Genomic DNA, 17,127 nt, shown 5'->3' with positions numbered 1-17,127 from the left:
GTGGATTTTTGGGACGTTTCGCCATAGCTTTCGAACAGTGTTTTTTTTTTTTGGCTGGCGAAATTCTGTGATGTTCGTGCTTGTCTGGAGCACTGACTATGAACATTCTCAGTAGTTCCATTAATCCGATCCATTGTAAACCGCGTAGGTAATCTACCTGAAACAACCAACATAACTTATACAGTATTTCTGATACAGTTTTATACTTCTAACAGTATCGCAAAATAAATGTTTAATCGATCTTTATTTACTCGCCTACTTATGTAGTAGTCAACTACTTTCGAGATCACAATGAATATGTAGACCCATTAAAATATCTTGCGTCATGTGGATTATATAAGTTTAGTTAAACTAATTTAGGAGATTTATCAGATACCCTGAAGATAGTATTAGAAGTCAACGAGTGGCATGATGATCTCTGTCACGACTTCCCACGCATCTGAAGCGTTTACTTATATTGTAAGGCTCTTAGTAACCCGGTCCCCTGCAGAATCTGCGGTGGAGTCCATGCACGGCGTATCGGGTGGCGAAATATCTGTTTAGCCTGTTTATACATTTCCGCTCGCAGTTTTACATTGCAGCCAAGGAAGACAAATTTCCATTGATCTCCGCGAACTTTCGGTTTCTAAGGCTGGCCCTAAAAGGTACCGTTGCTGGGAGCCCAGGCTGGGCGACAGCGCAGGTTTTCAGACAGCGTTGGCGAGTCTGCTAGGAAATACGCGAGGCGTCTTCCGATCGTTCCGTGTAGCCCAGTACACTTTAAGGAGGAGACTTTAATGTGACCTAATTGTTCGTGATTGTCTTTTGCAAAAGCAGTCGTCTTTGTTTAAAAGTTAATCCTGAGTAATTATTATTTCCAATTTATTATATCATAGAGAAAATGAACTGTGAAAGTTATGGCCCGTTAGATAGTGTATGCATTCTTGGGCCGCTGTATAGGCAATAAGGATGGCACAATGTAAGCCCAAAGAATGAGTGCGACCACTGTAATACTGTAAGCTACCGTAAACTCTTTACGCTATGATTTTATTTCTGATGTTTGCTACTGTTTCAGATCAACTGCAAGTTGTCCACAAGCAAGTTAAAGGAGTTGTTTCAATTAGTGGACACGAAAGCACTTGGAGAGATTGGATATGACGGCTTCGTCCATTTCTACCACAGCCTCATGAATTCTGATCGACTGCTTCCAGAAACACTTAAGTAAGTAACGCTTCATTTAATAGGCCACCCACGTCCATCCGTCTACACCGTTCGAACGATTGATCTCGCACTTTCATTGAATTTCCTAATCATAGCCTTCCATTAAGGCCGCCTCATATAGAAGATATTATCTGTGAGTTTGTTGCTGTGTTGTTGAGTAATGCAAGTGAAGGAGACTGAGGGTTTCTTCAGTTTGTCCTTCAAATTATGTTTAACCTCATATGGATGGTTCTAAGTTACAAAACTGCTTTTCGGCCCCTGAAAGTAAAAAATTATAAAATAGGACGACTTCTTGAAAAGTTCAAATATGATTCTGAAAAGGTGGTTTGGTAATTCCTGGCGTGGAATTCTAATGATATCGGCAAACATACTCGCAGATCTGCAAAGTATCGGGGAGTTAGCTTCACAAAACTGGTTAAGAGGTTACCCTCTCACATAGTAAACAACGGCTTGTGGATATTGTTGCCTAAATGGCCAGGTACGTAATGATCGAGGATGATAGTATACAAAAAAAACACACATATCTTTAATAACAGATTAGCGAAGAAAAAGAACTACATAAGTCACACGTCGGTAAAAATTTTTTTCAAGAATGATGTCCCATAAATGAGATGAAACACACCTAGTCTCTATTGGACGAGGCATTAGATGACCAAAATCACTTATCTTGATGGAGTTTTTGGAAATTGTTCCTTTGCAAGAAGCTCGTCATGCGAATTTCACCACTATGCTAAATAGAAACAGACAGTAAGTTGGGCTAGTCCAGACGTAACTATTTTCTTTTCAACAAATGGAAACCAAGATCATACGCTATAATCACACTAACCTGTATAACATTATAGAAAAAGCGAAACCCAAAGTCGATGGTATACTCATCAACTTGATAAACGACCATTTCAGTCTAATATGAATAATATTTCATTCTCATTTATGTTTTAAGTATTATGGAATTTTACCTTGAGTTTAATGAGACCGTAATATATGACTGGCACTAAATGCGCTTACGCAGCCATATCTAAATAGTCCAGTTATGTACTAACAATTACATAGACTTTAATCGATGTTGTTCTGGCTTCGAAGCTTTCGCTTTTTTTCTGATGTTTTTCGTTTCCGCCATGATGCGAGTTCTCCTCTCTGTCGAATAACCTCGTTTGTCTTCGGTCTTATAATAAGGTTACTACCTCTTGTAGCTCCCTTTATAAAAGCTCAATCCGTTTTTGACCTCTACAACATCAATCGAACACATCTATATAAAGCCTTCCAATACCCAACGGCATGCACTGCGATACAGTGGACTATCGAAGATCGCCTTTTATTTTAAAGGTCCCTCGTGTCTTACCGCGTAGCGTCGCGACCACCTTCAGAAGTCCATAAGGTGCTATTAAGGGATTTTCTTGTCCTTCCACAACTTTCACGGCCTGGTCGTATTCTAGTTTTGTTTTGTAGCTTCTCGTTATCTTTCTTTCAGAAACATTACAGTAAACGCAGGGATTTTTCAACAAAGTAGTTTTATGCACATGGAGCGTATTTGGCAGAACTTGTACCAGAAGTGCATTGCTAACTATGATCGCACCCTGTTCGACTAATCAGAAAAAAGATTTTTTTCAACGCCTAAGAGCAATGTTAGCGCAGTCGGCGACCTCCTTATATCTATATAATGAGTAAATGTTTCGACTTTAACGCCCGGGACTGCCGTCAAGCAAGGCCGTGTTTGTTCGCCCTAACACAAAAAGAACTGTGCCTACGCCCCGTTTTGGATCCGGAGCACTTCATAGATTTGCAAAGTTTTCTTTTGCTTTTCTTTCTAAGTTGTTAAGGAATCTATAGCGGACAAATCAATGCCGTTTATTACCAGAATGATTTTCGATGTATATATGGTTTCCCTTAATAGAGCAAATATACAAACATCTAACTTCGTACCGCCATTGCCACTTGCATGACGCAATTTGGCAGCAAACATTGAAGAAAAGCGTTTTTATATCGCATAAGCGACCCGTACTCGTTTCGCACGTACAGAAAAATAGTATTCTTAGCAATAATTTTTGCGTAAATCTCTTATTGAAGTTTAAGAAAAGGCCGCTCTTGCTCTCTGGATCTTCACCCATAAGATTGACTAGCTAGTTCTACGCTTGTTTTAAAACTATCTTTTATTTTTTTTGTTTCCTCTTTTACAGGAGCTGCGTCAACGACGACAACAAAATCGTGACGGTTCGATCGTTCTGCAACTTCTTGTTGACGGTTCAAAAGGAACCCATTGATGATAATCTCATCTCTGCGCGAATGCGTAACTTTCTTCAGGACGCTAGACGGGAGACCCAGGAACCGTACTTTACACAGCAGGAGTTTGTTGACTCTCTATTCTCGAAGGAAAATCAAATTCTTGATGTTACCAAATGCGAACTCAACCAAGACATGTCCAAGCCACTTACCCATTATTGGATCTCATCTAGTCACAATACGTACGTTACATCATTGTTCTTCGTTAACTTTTGCTAGCATAAACGACAACAAGTGTAATATCAGTGAATGGTCGACTTTAACGCGTATTCGATCCGCATACAATGCACGGTACCTGGATCAGTATATAAACGTTAATTTTTTTTTTTTGCACTCGAGAAGAACTTGTATATTTTTAAGTCTGAGATCATGCAGTTAGGTGAGTTTAACAGGTGTGTTACAGTTAACTAGTGAAAATCTGAAAATTCGAATAATTTTAGTGTATGAGCCTTATAATCGACCTACAGTAGCAGAGATAGCTTGCCGCATAAAATCAGTAAAAGATTTACTACCGGAAACACTGGGAGCCACTAACTAAAGAAATCATAAGAGGAAATTTTGAACGAGTTGTCGAAGGCTACAAAAGTGAATGCTGAAGAGTTAAGAGCTGCGGAACAGTTCGGAGACAGGTTTTATCGACAACATTAATGATATATACAACGTATATACATTCGCTCTGTATTTAGAACTTTTCATTGATACGCGCTGTAGCAGTTGGCCGCGTTATCCGCTATGTGTCCCAACATATAGACCGTTCATGCTTTGGCCTAATCCTTTCAAAGGCCCTAACCTTCAGGCATGCAATGACACCAGCTTAAAATCTGACCAAAGTCTGCTATAGCGACGTTGTTCGATCACTCACAGGATCCTCGTACCATCTTTGGAACACTGCGAAGTCTGTTCTGTTTGTTCAATCGAATCCCTTCCCTACCCTAAGGGTTCTTTTGAATAGGGGAGTGCGGACGTTCAACTAAGCGTGTTTGGCCCTGTCGGCGCTGAATTTCGGTAATTTTTAGGCTAAGCCACTTTGTTTCCGACCTGAGGATATACGCCGAGGTCGATGTGAGAGTGCGTCAGTACCCGCTGTGCAATATTTTGAATGCCTGCATATTCACCTATCTTCCCGGAATAGCACAGCAGGATTGCGGTTTCAGCTAAGGCTTGCGCAGTCCCCAATGGCGCGATGTTCCCTTGGCTCCACACAGGAGCTTGTTTACGAGTACATACCTAGAAACACCTGGCCCTGTGTCTAAATCTTGCTTAGATGAGGAACAGCGACTCAATGCGCTTTAACAAGTGTCTATTCCGTATAAGCGCATAGGTTTTCATCACCTCTTCAGATGCGCGCATAATATTCTGACGCGTGAGGTGGTCTTTTTCGTGGAAAGTGCTCGAATAGATTTGTTTCGAGCTGTCCCCCCGTTTCGGTGTTACCCAAAGTGGATTCGAACCCATATTAGGATGGACCTGGCAGAAATTATTGAACCAACGCCAACGCGAGCCCCCCTTCTCTGTCGAACGCCCCGCCACGTCGACTACCTTGTCCGTGCCCCCATTACATAGTCTCCTCGTAACGACGAAAATATTTTGTCCGTGATATATTTATCGGTACGCGCCATAACAGCACATACATTTGGCTTCAGTCATAATTGCTTATTATCAGTGTTTAAGCTGGGTATGCCCTAGAGCGAAGAATAGAAAAGGTCATAAAACTGTTGTTGATTTATACATTATGACTTTCTACGCACGATATGATGCAGTATGCCTCAGGTACGATACAACGTCATGCGCTGCAGTGCCATCGCCGGGCAGCTTTTCCGATCGGGCACACCAATCTGGGAACGCTAAATTTTCAGTTCATACATTCATATATTCTAAACATAAATAATAATAATAATAATTTAATACTAATTAATAATAAAAATACATAAAACTCTCAGGAGTAATGGTTGCGTTCAAGTCTAATAATATTTGTTGGAAGTGTTGAAAGAGGTAACACTAAATATCAAGTTAATTCAAAAATACGTTTTGCCTCGGTAATAAATAAAGGCACAGTCTTACTTTCGTGCGGTACTTACTTTCGATGTAGTAGTATTCAACCAACAGGTTGGAAAATAATTTTGTGAATCTACTACAAAAAAGTTTGCAGCAGTAGGTCATCTGTACGTTTTTTCTGTTTCGAGTCGAAAGGTCTTTCGGTATTTGAAGGATCGAGCAACACATCTTTCAGTCGAGCGTAACTTTACAAAGTTACGCTGTGATACACGCACAGAGTAAGCTTGGCTGAAGAATCACCGTAATATACAGCATAGATATTACGCCATGCTTAGATTAAGATTACGTCGAATTTAACGGCATGCGATCTCGACCTACTTTGAAACTACTTTTTATTGAAAATATCGTGCATAATATGTGCTGGCACATCTCATAAACTTGCACATAGTTTTGACACCCGTAGTTCACCTAGAAGCTGGGACCCGCAATAACATATAAATAATTCTAAATAAATCCGCCCATTGTGCGGTTTGTGTTGTGTGTACCAAAATAGACATACGAAACCTCTGCGCGGTGACGTAAGCCTGGACGTAGCCCAGGCCGTCCAGAATCCATGACGAGGTTTCGTCGTTAGGGATTGTAATAACGGGTAGGTTGTTACACGTTGAGTGTATATCGGCATATACAGGTCATGTATCCGATACATTAGCCGTGCGGGAGCACTGCAGATGCGTCCACATTACTCTAGAGCTAAAGTCAATTAGCGACTAATAGTATTCTCGTCATTGGAGAACATATGATACTTGGGCATTAGAGACCCCTTGAATAGATAGCATTCTGGCTAGTTTCTGTAAATCTGCAAGTATTTTTGTTTGATCCTGAGTCAATTAAACTATCTACCAAAGGTACCAGAGAAGTGAGTGGAAGAAGCCTTCGTCCGATCTAAACATGCACATATAAACGATTCCCTCCGCCAAGGCCGATTACATGTTAGGCCTACCTGTACATAACTACTGAACTTTTCTTTAAATAATTGGCCGTCGACACCAAGCGGCATAACGCTGTTGCGGATGACGACCCTTTGCAGGGCGGAGTCAAAGTAACGGGACTTGTACTGTCATCATCGACATGTGAAAGGAAGAAACAAGCGCTGTTATATCCCCAAATCCTCTATCATTATCAATCACTGACCACGTTAACCCTTCGCTGTTAACGGTGCCGCCTTTGTTGCCGTCTTTTATTTGCGATTCCATTGTTTGCTGTTATCTGCTTCTCAGTCGCTCTTCGATAGGACATAGATGCAATAAAGGACCGTCCCTTACCGGCTGCCAATGTTGCAGGAACGCAGCAACACTAGAAAGGTTCTCCTCATTTTATTCTCCCTTTCTACAAACGATGTGAGAGGTTTTCGTACTCGTATGTACTTACGTATGTATTTTGATCGCTCAAATACTCACATAGGTTCGGTTTTGTGGTTCGATAGTCATTGGGCAAGCGAAATAGATTTTACCCATGGCTATGTCATCCACTGCTCTTGTGAAACGTAGTGCGGGAAAGGTTGAAAGACTTGTTAATATGCCATTGTTTTAAATGACAACAATCTCGCATTCGCTTTTACATGTTCGTAAAGGTTAAATATACGTAGCCACTGTCAAATGTGGTTGGGATAGAACGCATGTCATGTTTCGGGCCTAGCGCGGAATTATTTAAACTGGCTTTCTACAACTATTAGTTAGATAGGGATTATGAGGTAGGTTAATAGAAGCGACCTTATTTAAAGCCAGCAAAAAGATCGCGGTGGATAAAGAAAGGGGCCTTGTTTAGCATCCGAAGAGCTCCATAATCTTAAACCGAAAGCTTGATCTCCCAAAAACTCAGTGTTCAAAAGTCAAATTTGAGCACTAGTTATCATTTTGTCAAAATCTCAATTGTTCATAGGTCCACCTTGATGGAATCGTTCTGCACTTACCTGTACTCTATGAAAAAGATACCTGAACATAGCTTTTTTAATCGATACTCCAAATAAACACACACCTCTAAACAAGATGATTTCACGAGTGAAATACTAAATTATTGGGAGAGAATTTTTTTCCGTGTTTCTCAATTATAAAATCGATGGCACACGATTTCATATTTTTTAATTACTACCAGACGCAATTTTATTCGTTTGGAATACAATTAGGAGGCTAAGACTATGGTTTGCGCCCGAAATTGACGCAAACATCTGCGCTACGTCCACTGTATATTGTTTTTGTCGTCTGGGCTTGACACATCAATACGATGTGGTAATCAAACGACAAGTTGACGGCTGCGAAACCTCCACATGAGTGTCGGGAAGGAGCCCCATAGGGTGAACCAGGCCTGGCGTGAAGCTTACCGTCTTCAATTTCCGGCTGCCTGCATTACAAGAGGACGTAGCTCACGTATAGTGCGATGGCCCGGAATGGGTATTCAACTGTTAGGCTTAGGTGGAGCCTTCTGTTGTGTGCATGGATGCGAAAAAAAAAGTTACCTATAGCGTCATCTGAAGGAACATTCGCTGATCACATATTCTACCAATTACTGAACGCTTTTACGTTCAGCTTCATTAGGGAAAATGAAAAAGATTCTCGAAAAAATCCAGCTTTTTTTTTCTCTGCAGTGAAGCTATATCTATTTCCAGCTTTAAGGACGATGAACACATTCGCACTGAATGGCCAAGTGCCGATATTCGCAGTTGATATACACTGTGTGTGCAACTTACTTTTTGATTAAATATATACCTTATGAAATTCTATCGGCTTGGATAAGTTGTGTTCTTTGTCATTGCATATATTACTTGGCGAATTCAGCCACCGTGTAGACGGGGTTAGTTTAAGTACAGCAGACGTAATCGCAAACAAAAAGCTAGAAAAAATTGATTATCTTATGTGCTTTATAAGAAATTCTCTATTCTACTTATGCAGATGTTGTTTCGGTTAGTGAAGCATTGAGTGGGGGGCAATGTTTAAGGATTATTTTGTCTACGGGTGGATTTATGCGGCCTTGATGCTTAGCGATTGTTCGACGCATTACTGTTGTGAGGGGCGATGTATTCGAAAAACGACAAAAATCGGATCGGTAAACTTTCCGATCCACAACTTTTGTTCCAAAGAAAGTTCATTTTCGGAACACGTGTGCCCATACGCGGTAAATTGTTAACGAAGTCCAACTCAACAAGAATCTTATTTGTCTGGTACGTAGCACTTTTACACAGTTTTATAACCTGTGCTTTGAGTTACATGTAAAAATAATAACTGAAATAAAATTATGGTAGAAGTAATATTATTACAAATTTATGTTTATATATTTATCTGTATTCCTAATCTTCTGATCGTTGAATTAAAAAGGTCTTGTAATATTTTCTATTTAACAGATTCTAATATATTGAAACGTGGTGATAGCAGAGTAATGCCGATACGTATTATCCTAACACTTGTTCAAACACCAAGCACCGGGACGAAATACGTATTTGTTCAATGACATCCCGGTTGGAGGCTACAAAAAAACATCAGACAAAAAATTACGTTCCGACTTGAAAAATTTCCGTGTATCACATTGTTAGGGGCTACCATGCATTACCTTGCTTGTTGACTTTTTGGGTCCAAATTTTGACCTCTGAATCAATCAGAGGTCAGTTTGAGCATGTTTTAATGTAATTGAATTAAAGGCATTTATGAGCGTATCAATTGCTAGTCGGCCACTTATTTGTATTAAATGTTTTTTGTTGTTACCTACCAGGTTATATACGTAATAAGGTTATAGGTAAAAGATCTAGGCATCTATACAAATACGTCTACACATGTGGAAAGTGTATTTTCAAGCTATTGGCTGATAGTCATATCTGGTTACTCAAACGTCGCGTTTAGACGCTTGTAACTTCTCGTTAGAGCCATGCTTTAAACACTGAACCGGTCGTGTGTATTAAAAAAAAAAACAAACTTATCATACTGCTTCTTTCGACTCACTCAGATGACTTTCTTTAACAGGTACTTAACTGGCGATCAAGTGAAGAGTGAGTCGTCTTGTGAAGCGTACGTAAGGTGTCTTCGTATGGGCTGTCGGTGTATTGAGTTAGACTGCTGGGATGGGCCCGATGGAATGCCCCACATTTATCACGGCCACACGTTAACCACGAAGATCCGGTATGCCATACGAGCTACATAGCTTTAACAAACATATATATATGATACATTGCAAGCTCTAAAAAGCTTTTGAAAATTCCGGGACTCCTCAACGGATTAGCTAGCTATTCGCCAACAACAGTTAATATAGTCAAAATTATTGCCTTTGTTTCTATTTGAAACTGCATTCGCATTACACGAAACAGTTGACTGCCATTATACAAAGATAGATGTATAAACATACCATTTCTTAGGATTTAAATTCAGGACATGCCCTTGAATCTAGTAGGCGCGGAGTTTAGGAAGCCATTATCGCAGGGATTAAACCTAAGCATCTACCAGTATTTGTTGATGTTCGATATGGAAGAAAATATACACCGTTACTTTGCTCAGATCCAGAGACGTATGTACTACTAAAAATCCATGTTGCATTCTAAAGCTGGACAGATTTGATTACAGGATTCTTCACCGCAACGAAAAGTGATTAATTTCGATTTTTTACGTCTTAAATCGCATTCTTCTAATTGAACAAACGCAGTTAAAACGTTCTTCATTATGAAAGCATACTGTGAGTACGATTACTTTTATGCTCTGTCTCTGGTGAGTTAAGACTACGACAGAATTCTGACGTGTTGACAAATGTCCTATGAAGGGCATTTGATACATAACATTTCTCCTTGAAAGACTCAAATCCCATCTTCACGTTTTCTTAAATTAACTTTCCACGCATACATTTGGCCAAGACAGAAAAGGCGGACACCATCAAGAGACAGACAGTTGTAAATGGAACACCAAGCCGGATTGTGTCTTTCCATCGGCCGAGGTTGACAAGGGTCTAACTAACCCAGGGCAAATAAAACAAAATTATAACACGCGAACGGAGAAAACCGACCGGCATTTTTTCACGTCTGCAACAGTGAAGTGTTTGTCAGCCGTTAGGGATGGACAATTGCGAGCTACTTCGCTTGGCATTGGGATGTGGATTGGGTTGGAATCGGATAACGCTGGTGGCCGTTACAGTCTTCCTCCCACATAGGTTCCGAGGCACTCGCGAACACTATGATACTACCGTGAAGAGCCGCTAAGCTAGGGTATCCTTTGCATAGAGATGACTTCTTTCTTCCTTGCTGAAAGATCCACCGCTATCACTAGCTCAGCACAGCGCAGGTCCTTCGCTTTCTCTAACCCTCAAACTCTATTTGGCCTGGCCTAGGCTCGTTTGGCCTTGCAGGGCCGGGCCGACCAGCCATCGTCGACGGTGCTTTTTCCGTCATCATTTAACAATGTCACCATGTGTCTAAGAGGAATGTTCCGCTCCGACGGAGCTGCCTAATCAGCCACTAACGGACTGTCGTCGTAGAAAGTTTTTTCCGGCTTAACACAAAACGCAGGCCATATCCCTTCGTAATGGTGAGCGCGGACAAGCAGCGCTCGTTGCAGCTGGAATAACCACAGTTTTGTTCAGGTGTTCTTCCGATATACATCTTTGTTCTGCCAGTCGCCCGATCAACCTGTTACGGCCATTACGGTCACCGTAGTTGTTATGCCCCTGTATTCCCTATATTTCGTTAGTGACGTGTGTAGCTCAACGGCAACATAAGATATGGCGTCTTTCGGCAGTCCGTCAAATGATGCCTGCTTAGGTTAAAGTAGACGGGCGGGTCGTTGTCAGGATCCTTAGTTTACTGGGTGATCTCTCTTTTCTCGCTTAACTATACTTAGTCCCTTCGTCTGTCAGAGTCTCCAAGGGTAGCAGGCCAAGCGACTGACCAGTGCGGGCCCTCTATTCGGTTAATAGGCATGAGGGTTTATCAACGGACTCAGGCTTTGTTCGCACACTAATCTTAGCCAACAGATCGCCGACCGTTTTCTGCTAGTAGTCATATTTCAACCAGTACTATTTTTACATTTACTAGCTGTCGTCCGCTAGCTGAGCGAACAATAAATGCAGTTAAAAATAACGTTACATTGCACTCGTGCATGATTGACCAGTCAACCAAACATGTGCATACACTTTATCATGATTTTTTTTGATTCGATGTTTCTTCAATTTATAACCACGGCAATAATGATTGGGGGAATAGATCATTGTTCGGCTAAAATCACCAGATTATTATGAGTAATATTATCATTACCAGGATAGACAGGCAGCAGGGGACTTTGCTAGATGCAGCCATCTTGTTACCAGCACTGCATCACTACAAAGTATTTAGTAATTACGCCTTCAGCATAGAGATCTGCTGAAATTTGCAAAAAGGCTTTTTCTTCCGCAGATTCACATTACCCCTGGGGGCGGCGGTAAAAGTTATCATGAAATCATCGTGAAGTAATCACTGGTACCTATAATTAATCTAATCAGTTACATATACACACGCACACATAGAGGGTAGCGCGTCTAAACTGGGGAACACTTTTGCCAGGCTGTTCGTTGTAATGGGTATTCTAATTGAGACGCGTGGAATGACGAGCGTCAGCTGAGTTTCTATTCACATTCATGCAATGGTACTCACATATTTATTTAAGTTTATTTAGATTGGCGCTAGGTAGATCAGTAAGAGTTATAACAATTACGCACTATTCAGAAATATTACGTATGTCAGGTTTTTGATATTTTTTTAAAACTTATATCCTTCTTTATATTTATATTGCTAATAAACGAAATTGATAGAGATGTAATAAAAAAAAAAAAAAAATCTGATCGGATAAAAACTGTGTTCATTTATCCAAATGACTGACTATTAAGTAACTTGTGTGTTTCTTTTACTTGCTTCAGGTTTATCGATGTCCTACATACAATTAAGGAGCATGCATTCGCTGTATCTGAGTTCCCGCTAATCTTGTCTATTGAGAATCATTGTACGTTACCACAACAGCGAAAAATGGCAAACCAGTTCCAAGAAGTGTTCAAAGACATGCTTCTAACTCAGCCGATTGAACGAGATTCTCGCGAGATGCCCTCACCTCAGCAATTGCGAAGGAAAATTATTATCAAGGTTAGTGAGATTCTGTGTGGAGGCTTACAAGCCCCCGTAAAGTTTGGTTTATATTGGCCGTCTCTGGAGTATATACTTGTATCTCTTGATGTGCTGTATTGTACCTTTGGTAGTTGACAGGTTGCCAATGGTATAAACAGACCCGCAACAGCTCTTATCTAACGTCTGAAATTCCCTACCTATAGCTATTGTGACTAAAACCCTGCGCGTTGAAAAATAGACAAAGAAATATTGTAGATATGATTCACGAACACAGGACCAAGTCCGCTTCTCTTGACTTAAATAGGTTTTAGAGCCATCTCAGTTACGCTCTACGGTTATTGTCCTTATGAATTTTATTTCGGCTCTCGAATGAAAAATTATTATGATAGATTGGGCGTAATGGGTTTTATTTCTATAAACCAGTTATCCATATGAATAAATTTTATGTGGTAACTTGTTTACTGGTAGTTTCCTTATTTAATTGCGCATGTCCTTCTAGACACAACTGGCCGTTATCCCCATTTATTTTCGGCAGCAAGCCTCTACAAACCATCATATCCTTATCTACGTGCCGAAAATTAAAGCTTTTGAGCTCTAAAAGCTACTTTGAATTCAGGATGAGCCAGCGCTTAGCGGTAGTCACCAGTGCTTTAAATCATCAAAAACAGTTGATTCTCTGTTACTTCTTCCTGTACATATTTTACAGTAGCTACACGTACCTCATCGAGGTAATTGTTGTACGTTGAAACACAATTCGGTCGTTAGCAGTAGCGTCTATTGATTCGTGTTTCTGTATAGAAATAGCGACTGCAATGATAATTCGTGCTTCCACTTTACATTATATTTGTTCTATTAAGCTACTAGCCCCCGAGAATAATCCTTCGCTTAGTGAATTGTTACCCATTTTGTGAAACACTGCAGAAGAGTTCTGTTAAACGGTCCATTTTCACAGCCACATGTTCTTAGTTTTGTTGCGTTCAATAAAAGTTCACCACTTGTTGTTTTTTTTTGACGCTTTTAATACCCTATTCCGGGCTGTCGATCGAAATACATTATACTGAGTAGGTCTCTTTTTAAAAATTGATTTTCCAAGTGGTCTCGCTCTTCCAAAACGTTTGTATTCTATAAAGGTACTTCAAGTGATTGAAATACAAGAAACAACGAGAGTATTTAATGAGAAAACAATTAAATTTAATGAAATAAATTAGCAAAATGATCGACTCAGTCGGAAGTAGGAAATACCAGTAGATGATAGGTGCTATCTGCGCTGTAAGCTTTATAGACTAATATTATGCAATTTGTTGTTGGACTTGTTAAGGTCCCATTATTGTTATTGGTCTATCCTGTTATTAAATATTTCACAAAGACTGTCCGCAGGCTTCGATAGGACCATCAGTGCTGCAATTCAAGAATTCCTGATTCCGTCTTCTCTGACAAAATCAGACAAGTTATGATTTATGAAAGCTGCCTTTGCAACGCCGTCACAGTTTTTGTTAGGAATGCATTTCTCTAACGAAACCTACGACTCAGACCGAATGTTTCATACAAATGTACATCCATTCACAAATAAATGGATCCCTTCTGTGACAAGATGGAATGTTGAGTGATAAATCCTGGCCAAGCAGCTAAACTACGACTTGAGGCAATGGCTTGCTATTGCCGCCTGCCACGAAAGGCGATCGGATAGGACGATAAATGAAATGTCACCTGAAAAGGCAACAAATCATTCAGCGTTGCCAGCCGGTGCGCCTCTGGCTGTCCGAACTCGTCGTGACAAAGGAAAGGGAGCTTGGTGTGGTCTGGCTTTATTTCAGCGTCATTTCATCTTTGTTTTTGTTTAAAATGGGGTAAAATATGCGCGGTCTAGCTTCCCGCACATTCACCACCGCTGGAGGGTAATTTCTTCGGGGTTTAGAAGGTAATACCATCGTAACAGATGTATCAAATACTTTGCATATATCGCACAATATTTCATCTTGTGCTTCTTCTATGTAGGTTCCAAAGCTGTAGGATTTACTTTTCATTTTTTATCAGCATCGTATCAAATATAAGCCTAATTGCATCCAAACTTCAATGGCGGAAATGCCCTTCCGTGTGGTTGCATGGTATCTCTACGCTAGACAAGAATCATTATGATTATTCAACCGGTTCAATGGTGTGTTTTTTTGTAGTAAAATTGTATGCCCAAGAAAAAACCAATGTGCACTACACGAGTAGCTATGGATCGTCAATACTCTGCTTTTCGCTACTCTTTCCCTGTTCGATAGAAACTTAATTGGGTACTGACTGTTTACACGGTCTTGAAAAATATCATTCGAATCTGAAATTGATGATAGATGCACTAAACATTATCACTGGGTTTCGTATATTGTGTTCCGAAGGTTTATTTTTTTGTTTTTATATGACATACTTTTGCTATTATGTTGCTTATTGCTCGATTAATTCAGTCGTTGAGGTACTTCCCACAAATCTCGTTTTCTTTTCAGAGAAACTCTGCTAATTAGTTTTCCAGCTATACAGGCGTTTTGTGTCTATGTAGAACTTCTATTTCTGCGCATGTTCAATTGGGGATGGTCGCGGAAGTTCGCTTGACCGTTTCACTTTAGCAATGGCACGCTAATAATAATACTGTTTCTGTTCTGTGATTGCAGCATAAAAAACTTCCGGAAGGTAGTGACGAAAAGTTTGTTGTGACTCGGGAAGACTCGATCGGACCTCAGGAGACAGATATATCCAACTCGGTGAAGAACGGCATCCTTTATCTCGAGGACCCGATAGAAAAAGAGTGGAAATCGCATTTTTTTATGCTCACCCAGAGTAAAATGTACTATGCGGTCGAAGAGCAAATTTCCCCGTCGCCCGGCGAAGAGGAAGACGATAGCGATAAGGAGTCTGTGCAGGCGACAGGACAAGCTAGAGAGGTGAGATTCACTTTAGAGGCGTACCTTCGCACGCCCCAAGTCGGTAACGTTATAATGACCGTCCGTGGACACATCTAAGGTTGAGCAATATCTGACATTAACTAATTCCTAAACATAGCAGAGTAAAATCACGTGTCTAAGTTCGCCTTTGTACAGAGTAAAGGTTCGACCCGAAGATAGTTATTCCTAGCATTTCATTTTTTTTTTTTCGTTCGTATTCGATTTTGAAAATTAAGGATCCTTTGCATTTAAGTGTTTTGCTTTATCGAGTTAAAACATTTGAATTGTTTTTTGAGATGTGCCGTGTTCCCTGGATTGCTTGTTACGACCAGTACACTTGTTTCAAAATTAAATTCGCTGGGCAAAGTTCGGGAAAATCGCAAAAACGAGTATTTGAAAAGCCTTTTTGGTGAATTTGTAGAGACCTTTAGATTGTAAAGCCAGCAGTTTTGGTAATGCATAATCGTAAGGAGATAGAACGAAGGATCAATAGATACACGCATACATACATATACGTGTGTTCGTTTGAGCCTATACCAAATCCACGTATAGATGTCCTGTATGAATGATTTGACGCCTCGTCTATAGGCAACTATTTTCTAAGGGCCGATAAACGATGCGTTTGCTCTGCAAGAGCTATATTTTTTTTATTTGTCGTTCCTAGAATGGTCGGTAAAATGGTTCATCCGCCACATAACGAATAATATAATATGCCTATTCTCACACGATATAGACTTACAACGTTAACGTATCTAGTAAATCTTATGGCGTAGATATGTAGAATACGTAAATACAGAGAGAAAACATTAAATAGAATTTATTTCCACACATAAGGCCTAAAAATATATGCGAATGCAGCCATATTGTTAGTTCTGAGATATCTGTTAATAAGCGCTTGTAAACTTATGTATTAAGGCGTTTATAGCGATAGCTTTGTGTGTTTAGCTTATCGTATAGTTAATCGTATAGCAAATAGTTAACTTATCGTTCGTTTCACAGTAATAATTGTTTGACTATTCTTTTTATAGACCCGAGTAACTGTTTTTTGTGATTCTAACGATATATTTTTACGGAGCAATCTTTGCCTTGTTCACAAAGAGGCTTACCATTTAAAGCAGTTATTTCTATGAACACACTATTGCGCAGGTATTTCAAAGTGAATAGTTTAAATGCTATCGATATCTACACTGTAGACGCAATGGATAGGTCGTTGTCGAATCCATAATAGAAAGAATCTCATCGGAAACTATTGCAATTTTTTCCCGCTTTCGAGTTGTTGCAGGGGGTCACTTCAGATGAACTCCACTTTGGGGAAAAGTGGTTCCATGGCAAACTATCAGGAGGTCGAGCGCGGGCGGCTGAGTTACTTCAGCAGTTTTCTAACCTAGGAGATGGCACGTTCCTTGTAAGAGAATCTGACACGTTTGTGGGAGACTACTCGTTGTCTTTCTGGAGACAGGTAAGTCGTCAGGCGCAACGCATCCATGTAGATTTAACCGTGTTGTCGAGCCTTCTCTGAGGTAACCGCAGCGAAAATTTGTGGTCTCGATTTCCCATTGCATATCAATTTGATTATGGTTTCAACATTTACCCTTACGAAGAAACTTCGTAACCTGT

General features: G+C 40.2%; 1 protein-coding gene across 5 annotated transcripts in view; it reads left to right on the top strand.

The window, feature by feature from the left end:
* The window catches only part of sl (small wing phospholipase C gamma 1), an 83,773-nt gene that overhangs the window by 50,704 nt on the left and 15,942 nt on the right, over positions 1-17,127 (top strand). For all 5 annotated transcript variants that reach the window (XR_002683087.2, XM_022840938.2, XM_022840939.2 and 2 more), the window contains exons 4-9: positions 1,055-1,200; positions 3,375-3,659; positions 9,480-9,635; positions 12,388-12,607; positions 15,241-15,510; positions 16,793-16,969. Coding sequence is in view for 4 of the 5 variants with exons in the window: in XM_022840938.2 (XP_022696673.1) it covers positions 1,055-1,200; positions 3,375-3,659; positions 9,480-9,635; positions 12,388-12,607; positions 15,241-15,510; positions 16,793-16,969 (1,254 nt within the window). In the remaining variant the exon portion in view is untranslated. The remainder of the gene's footprint in view (positions 1-1,054; positions 1,201-3,374; positions 3,660-9,479; positions 9,636-12,387; positions 12,608-15,240; positions 15,511-16,792; positions 16,970-17,127) is intronic.

This window comes from Varroa jacobsoni, unplaced genomic scaffold, assembly GCF_002532875.2.
Source record: "Varroa jacobsoni isolate VJ856 unplaced genomic scaffold, vjacob_1.0 scaffold_898, whole genome shotgun sequence".
NCBI lineage: Eukaryota > Metazoa > Arthropoda > Arachnida > Mesostigmata > Varroidae > Varroa > Varroa jacobsoni.
This window is presented reverse-complemented; position numbering and strand designations above follow the sequence as displayed.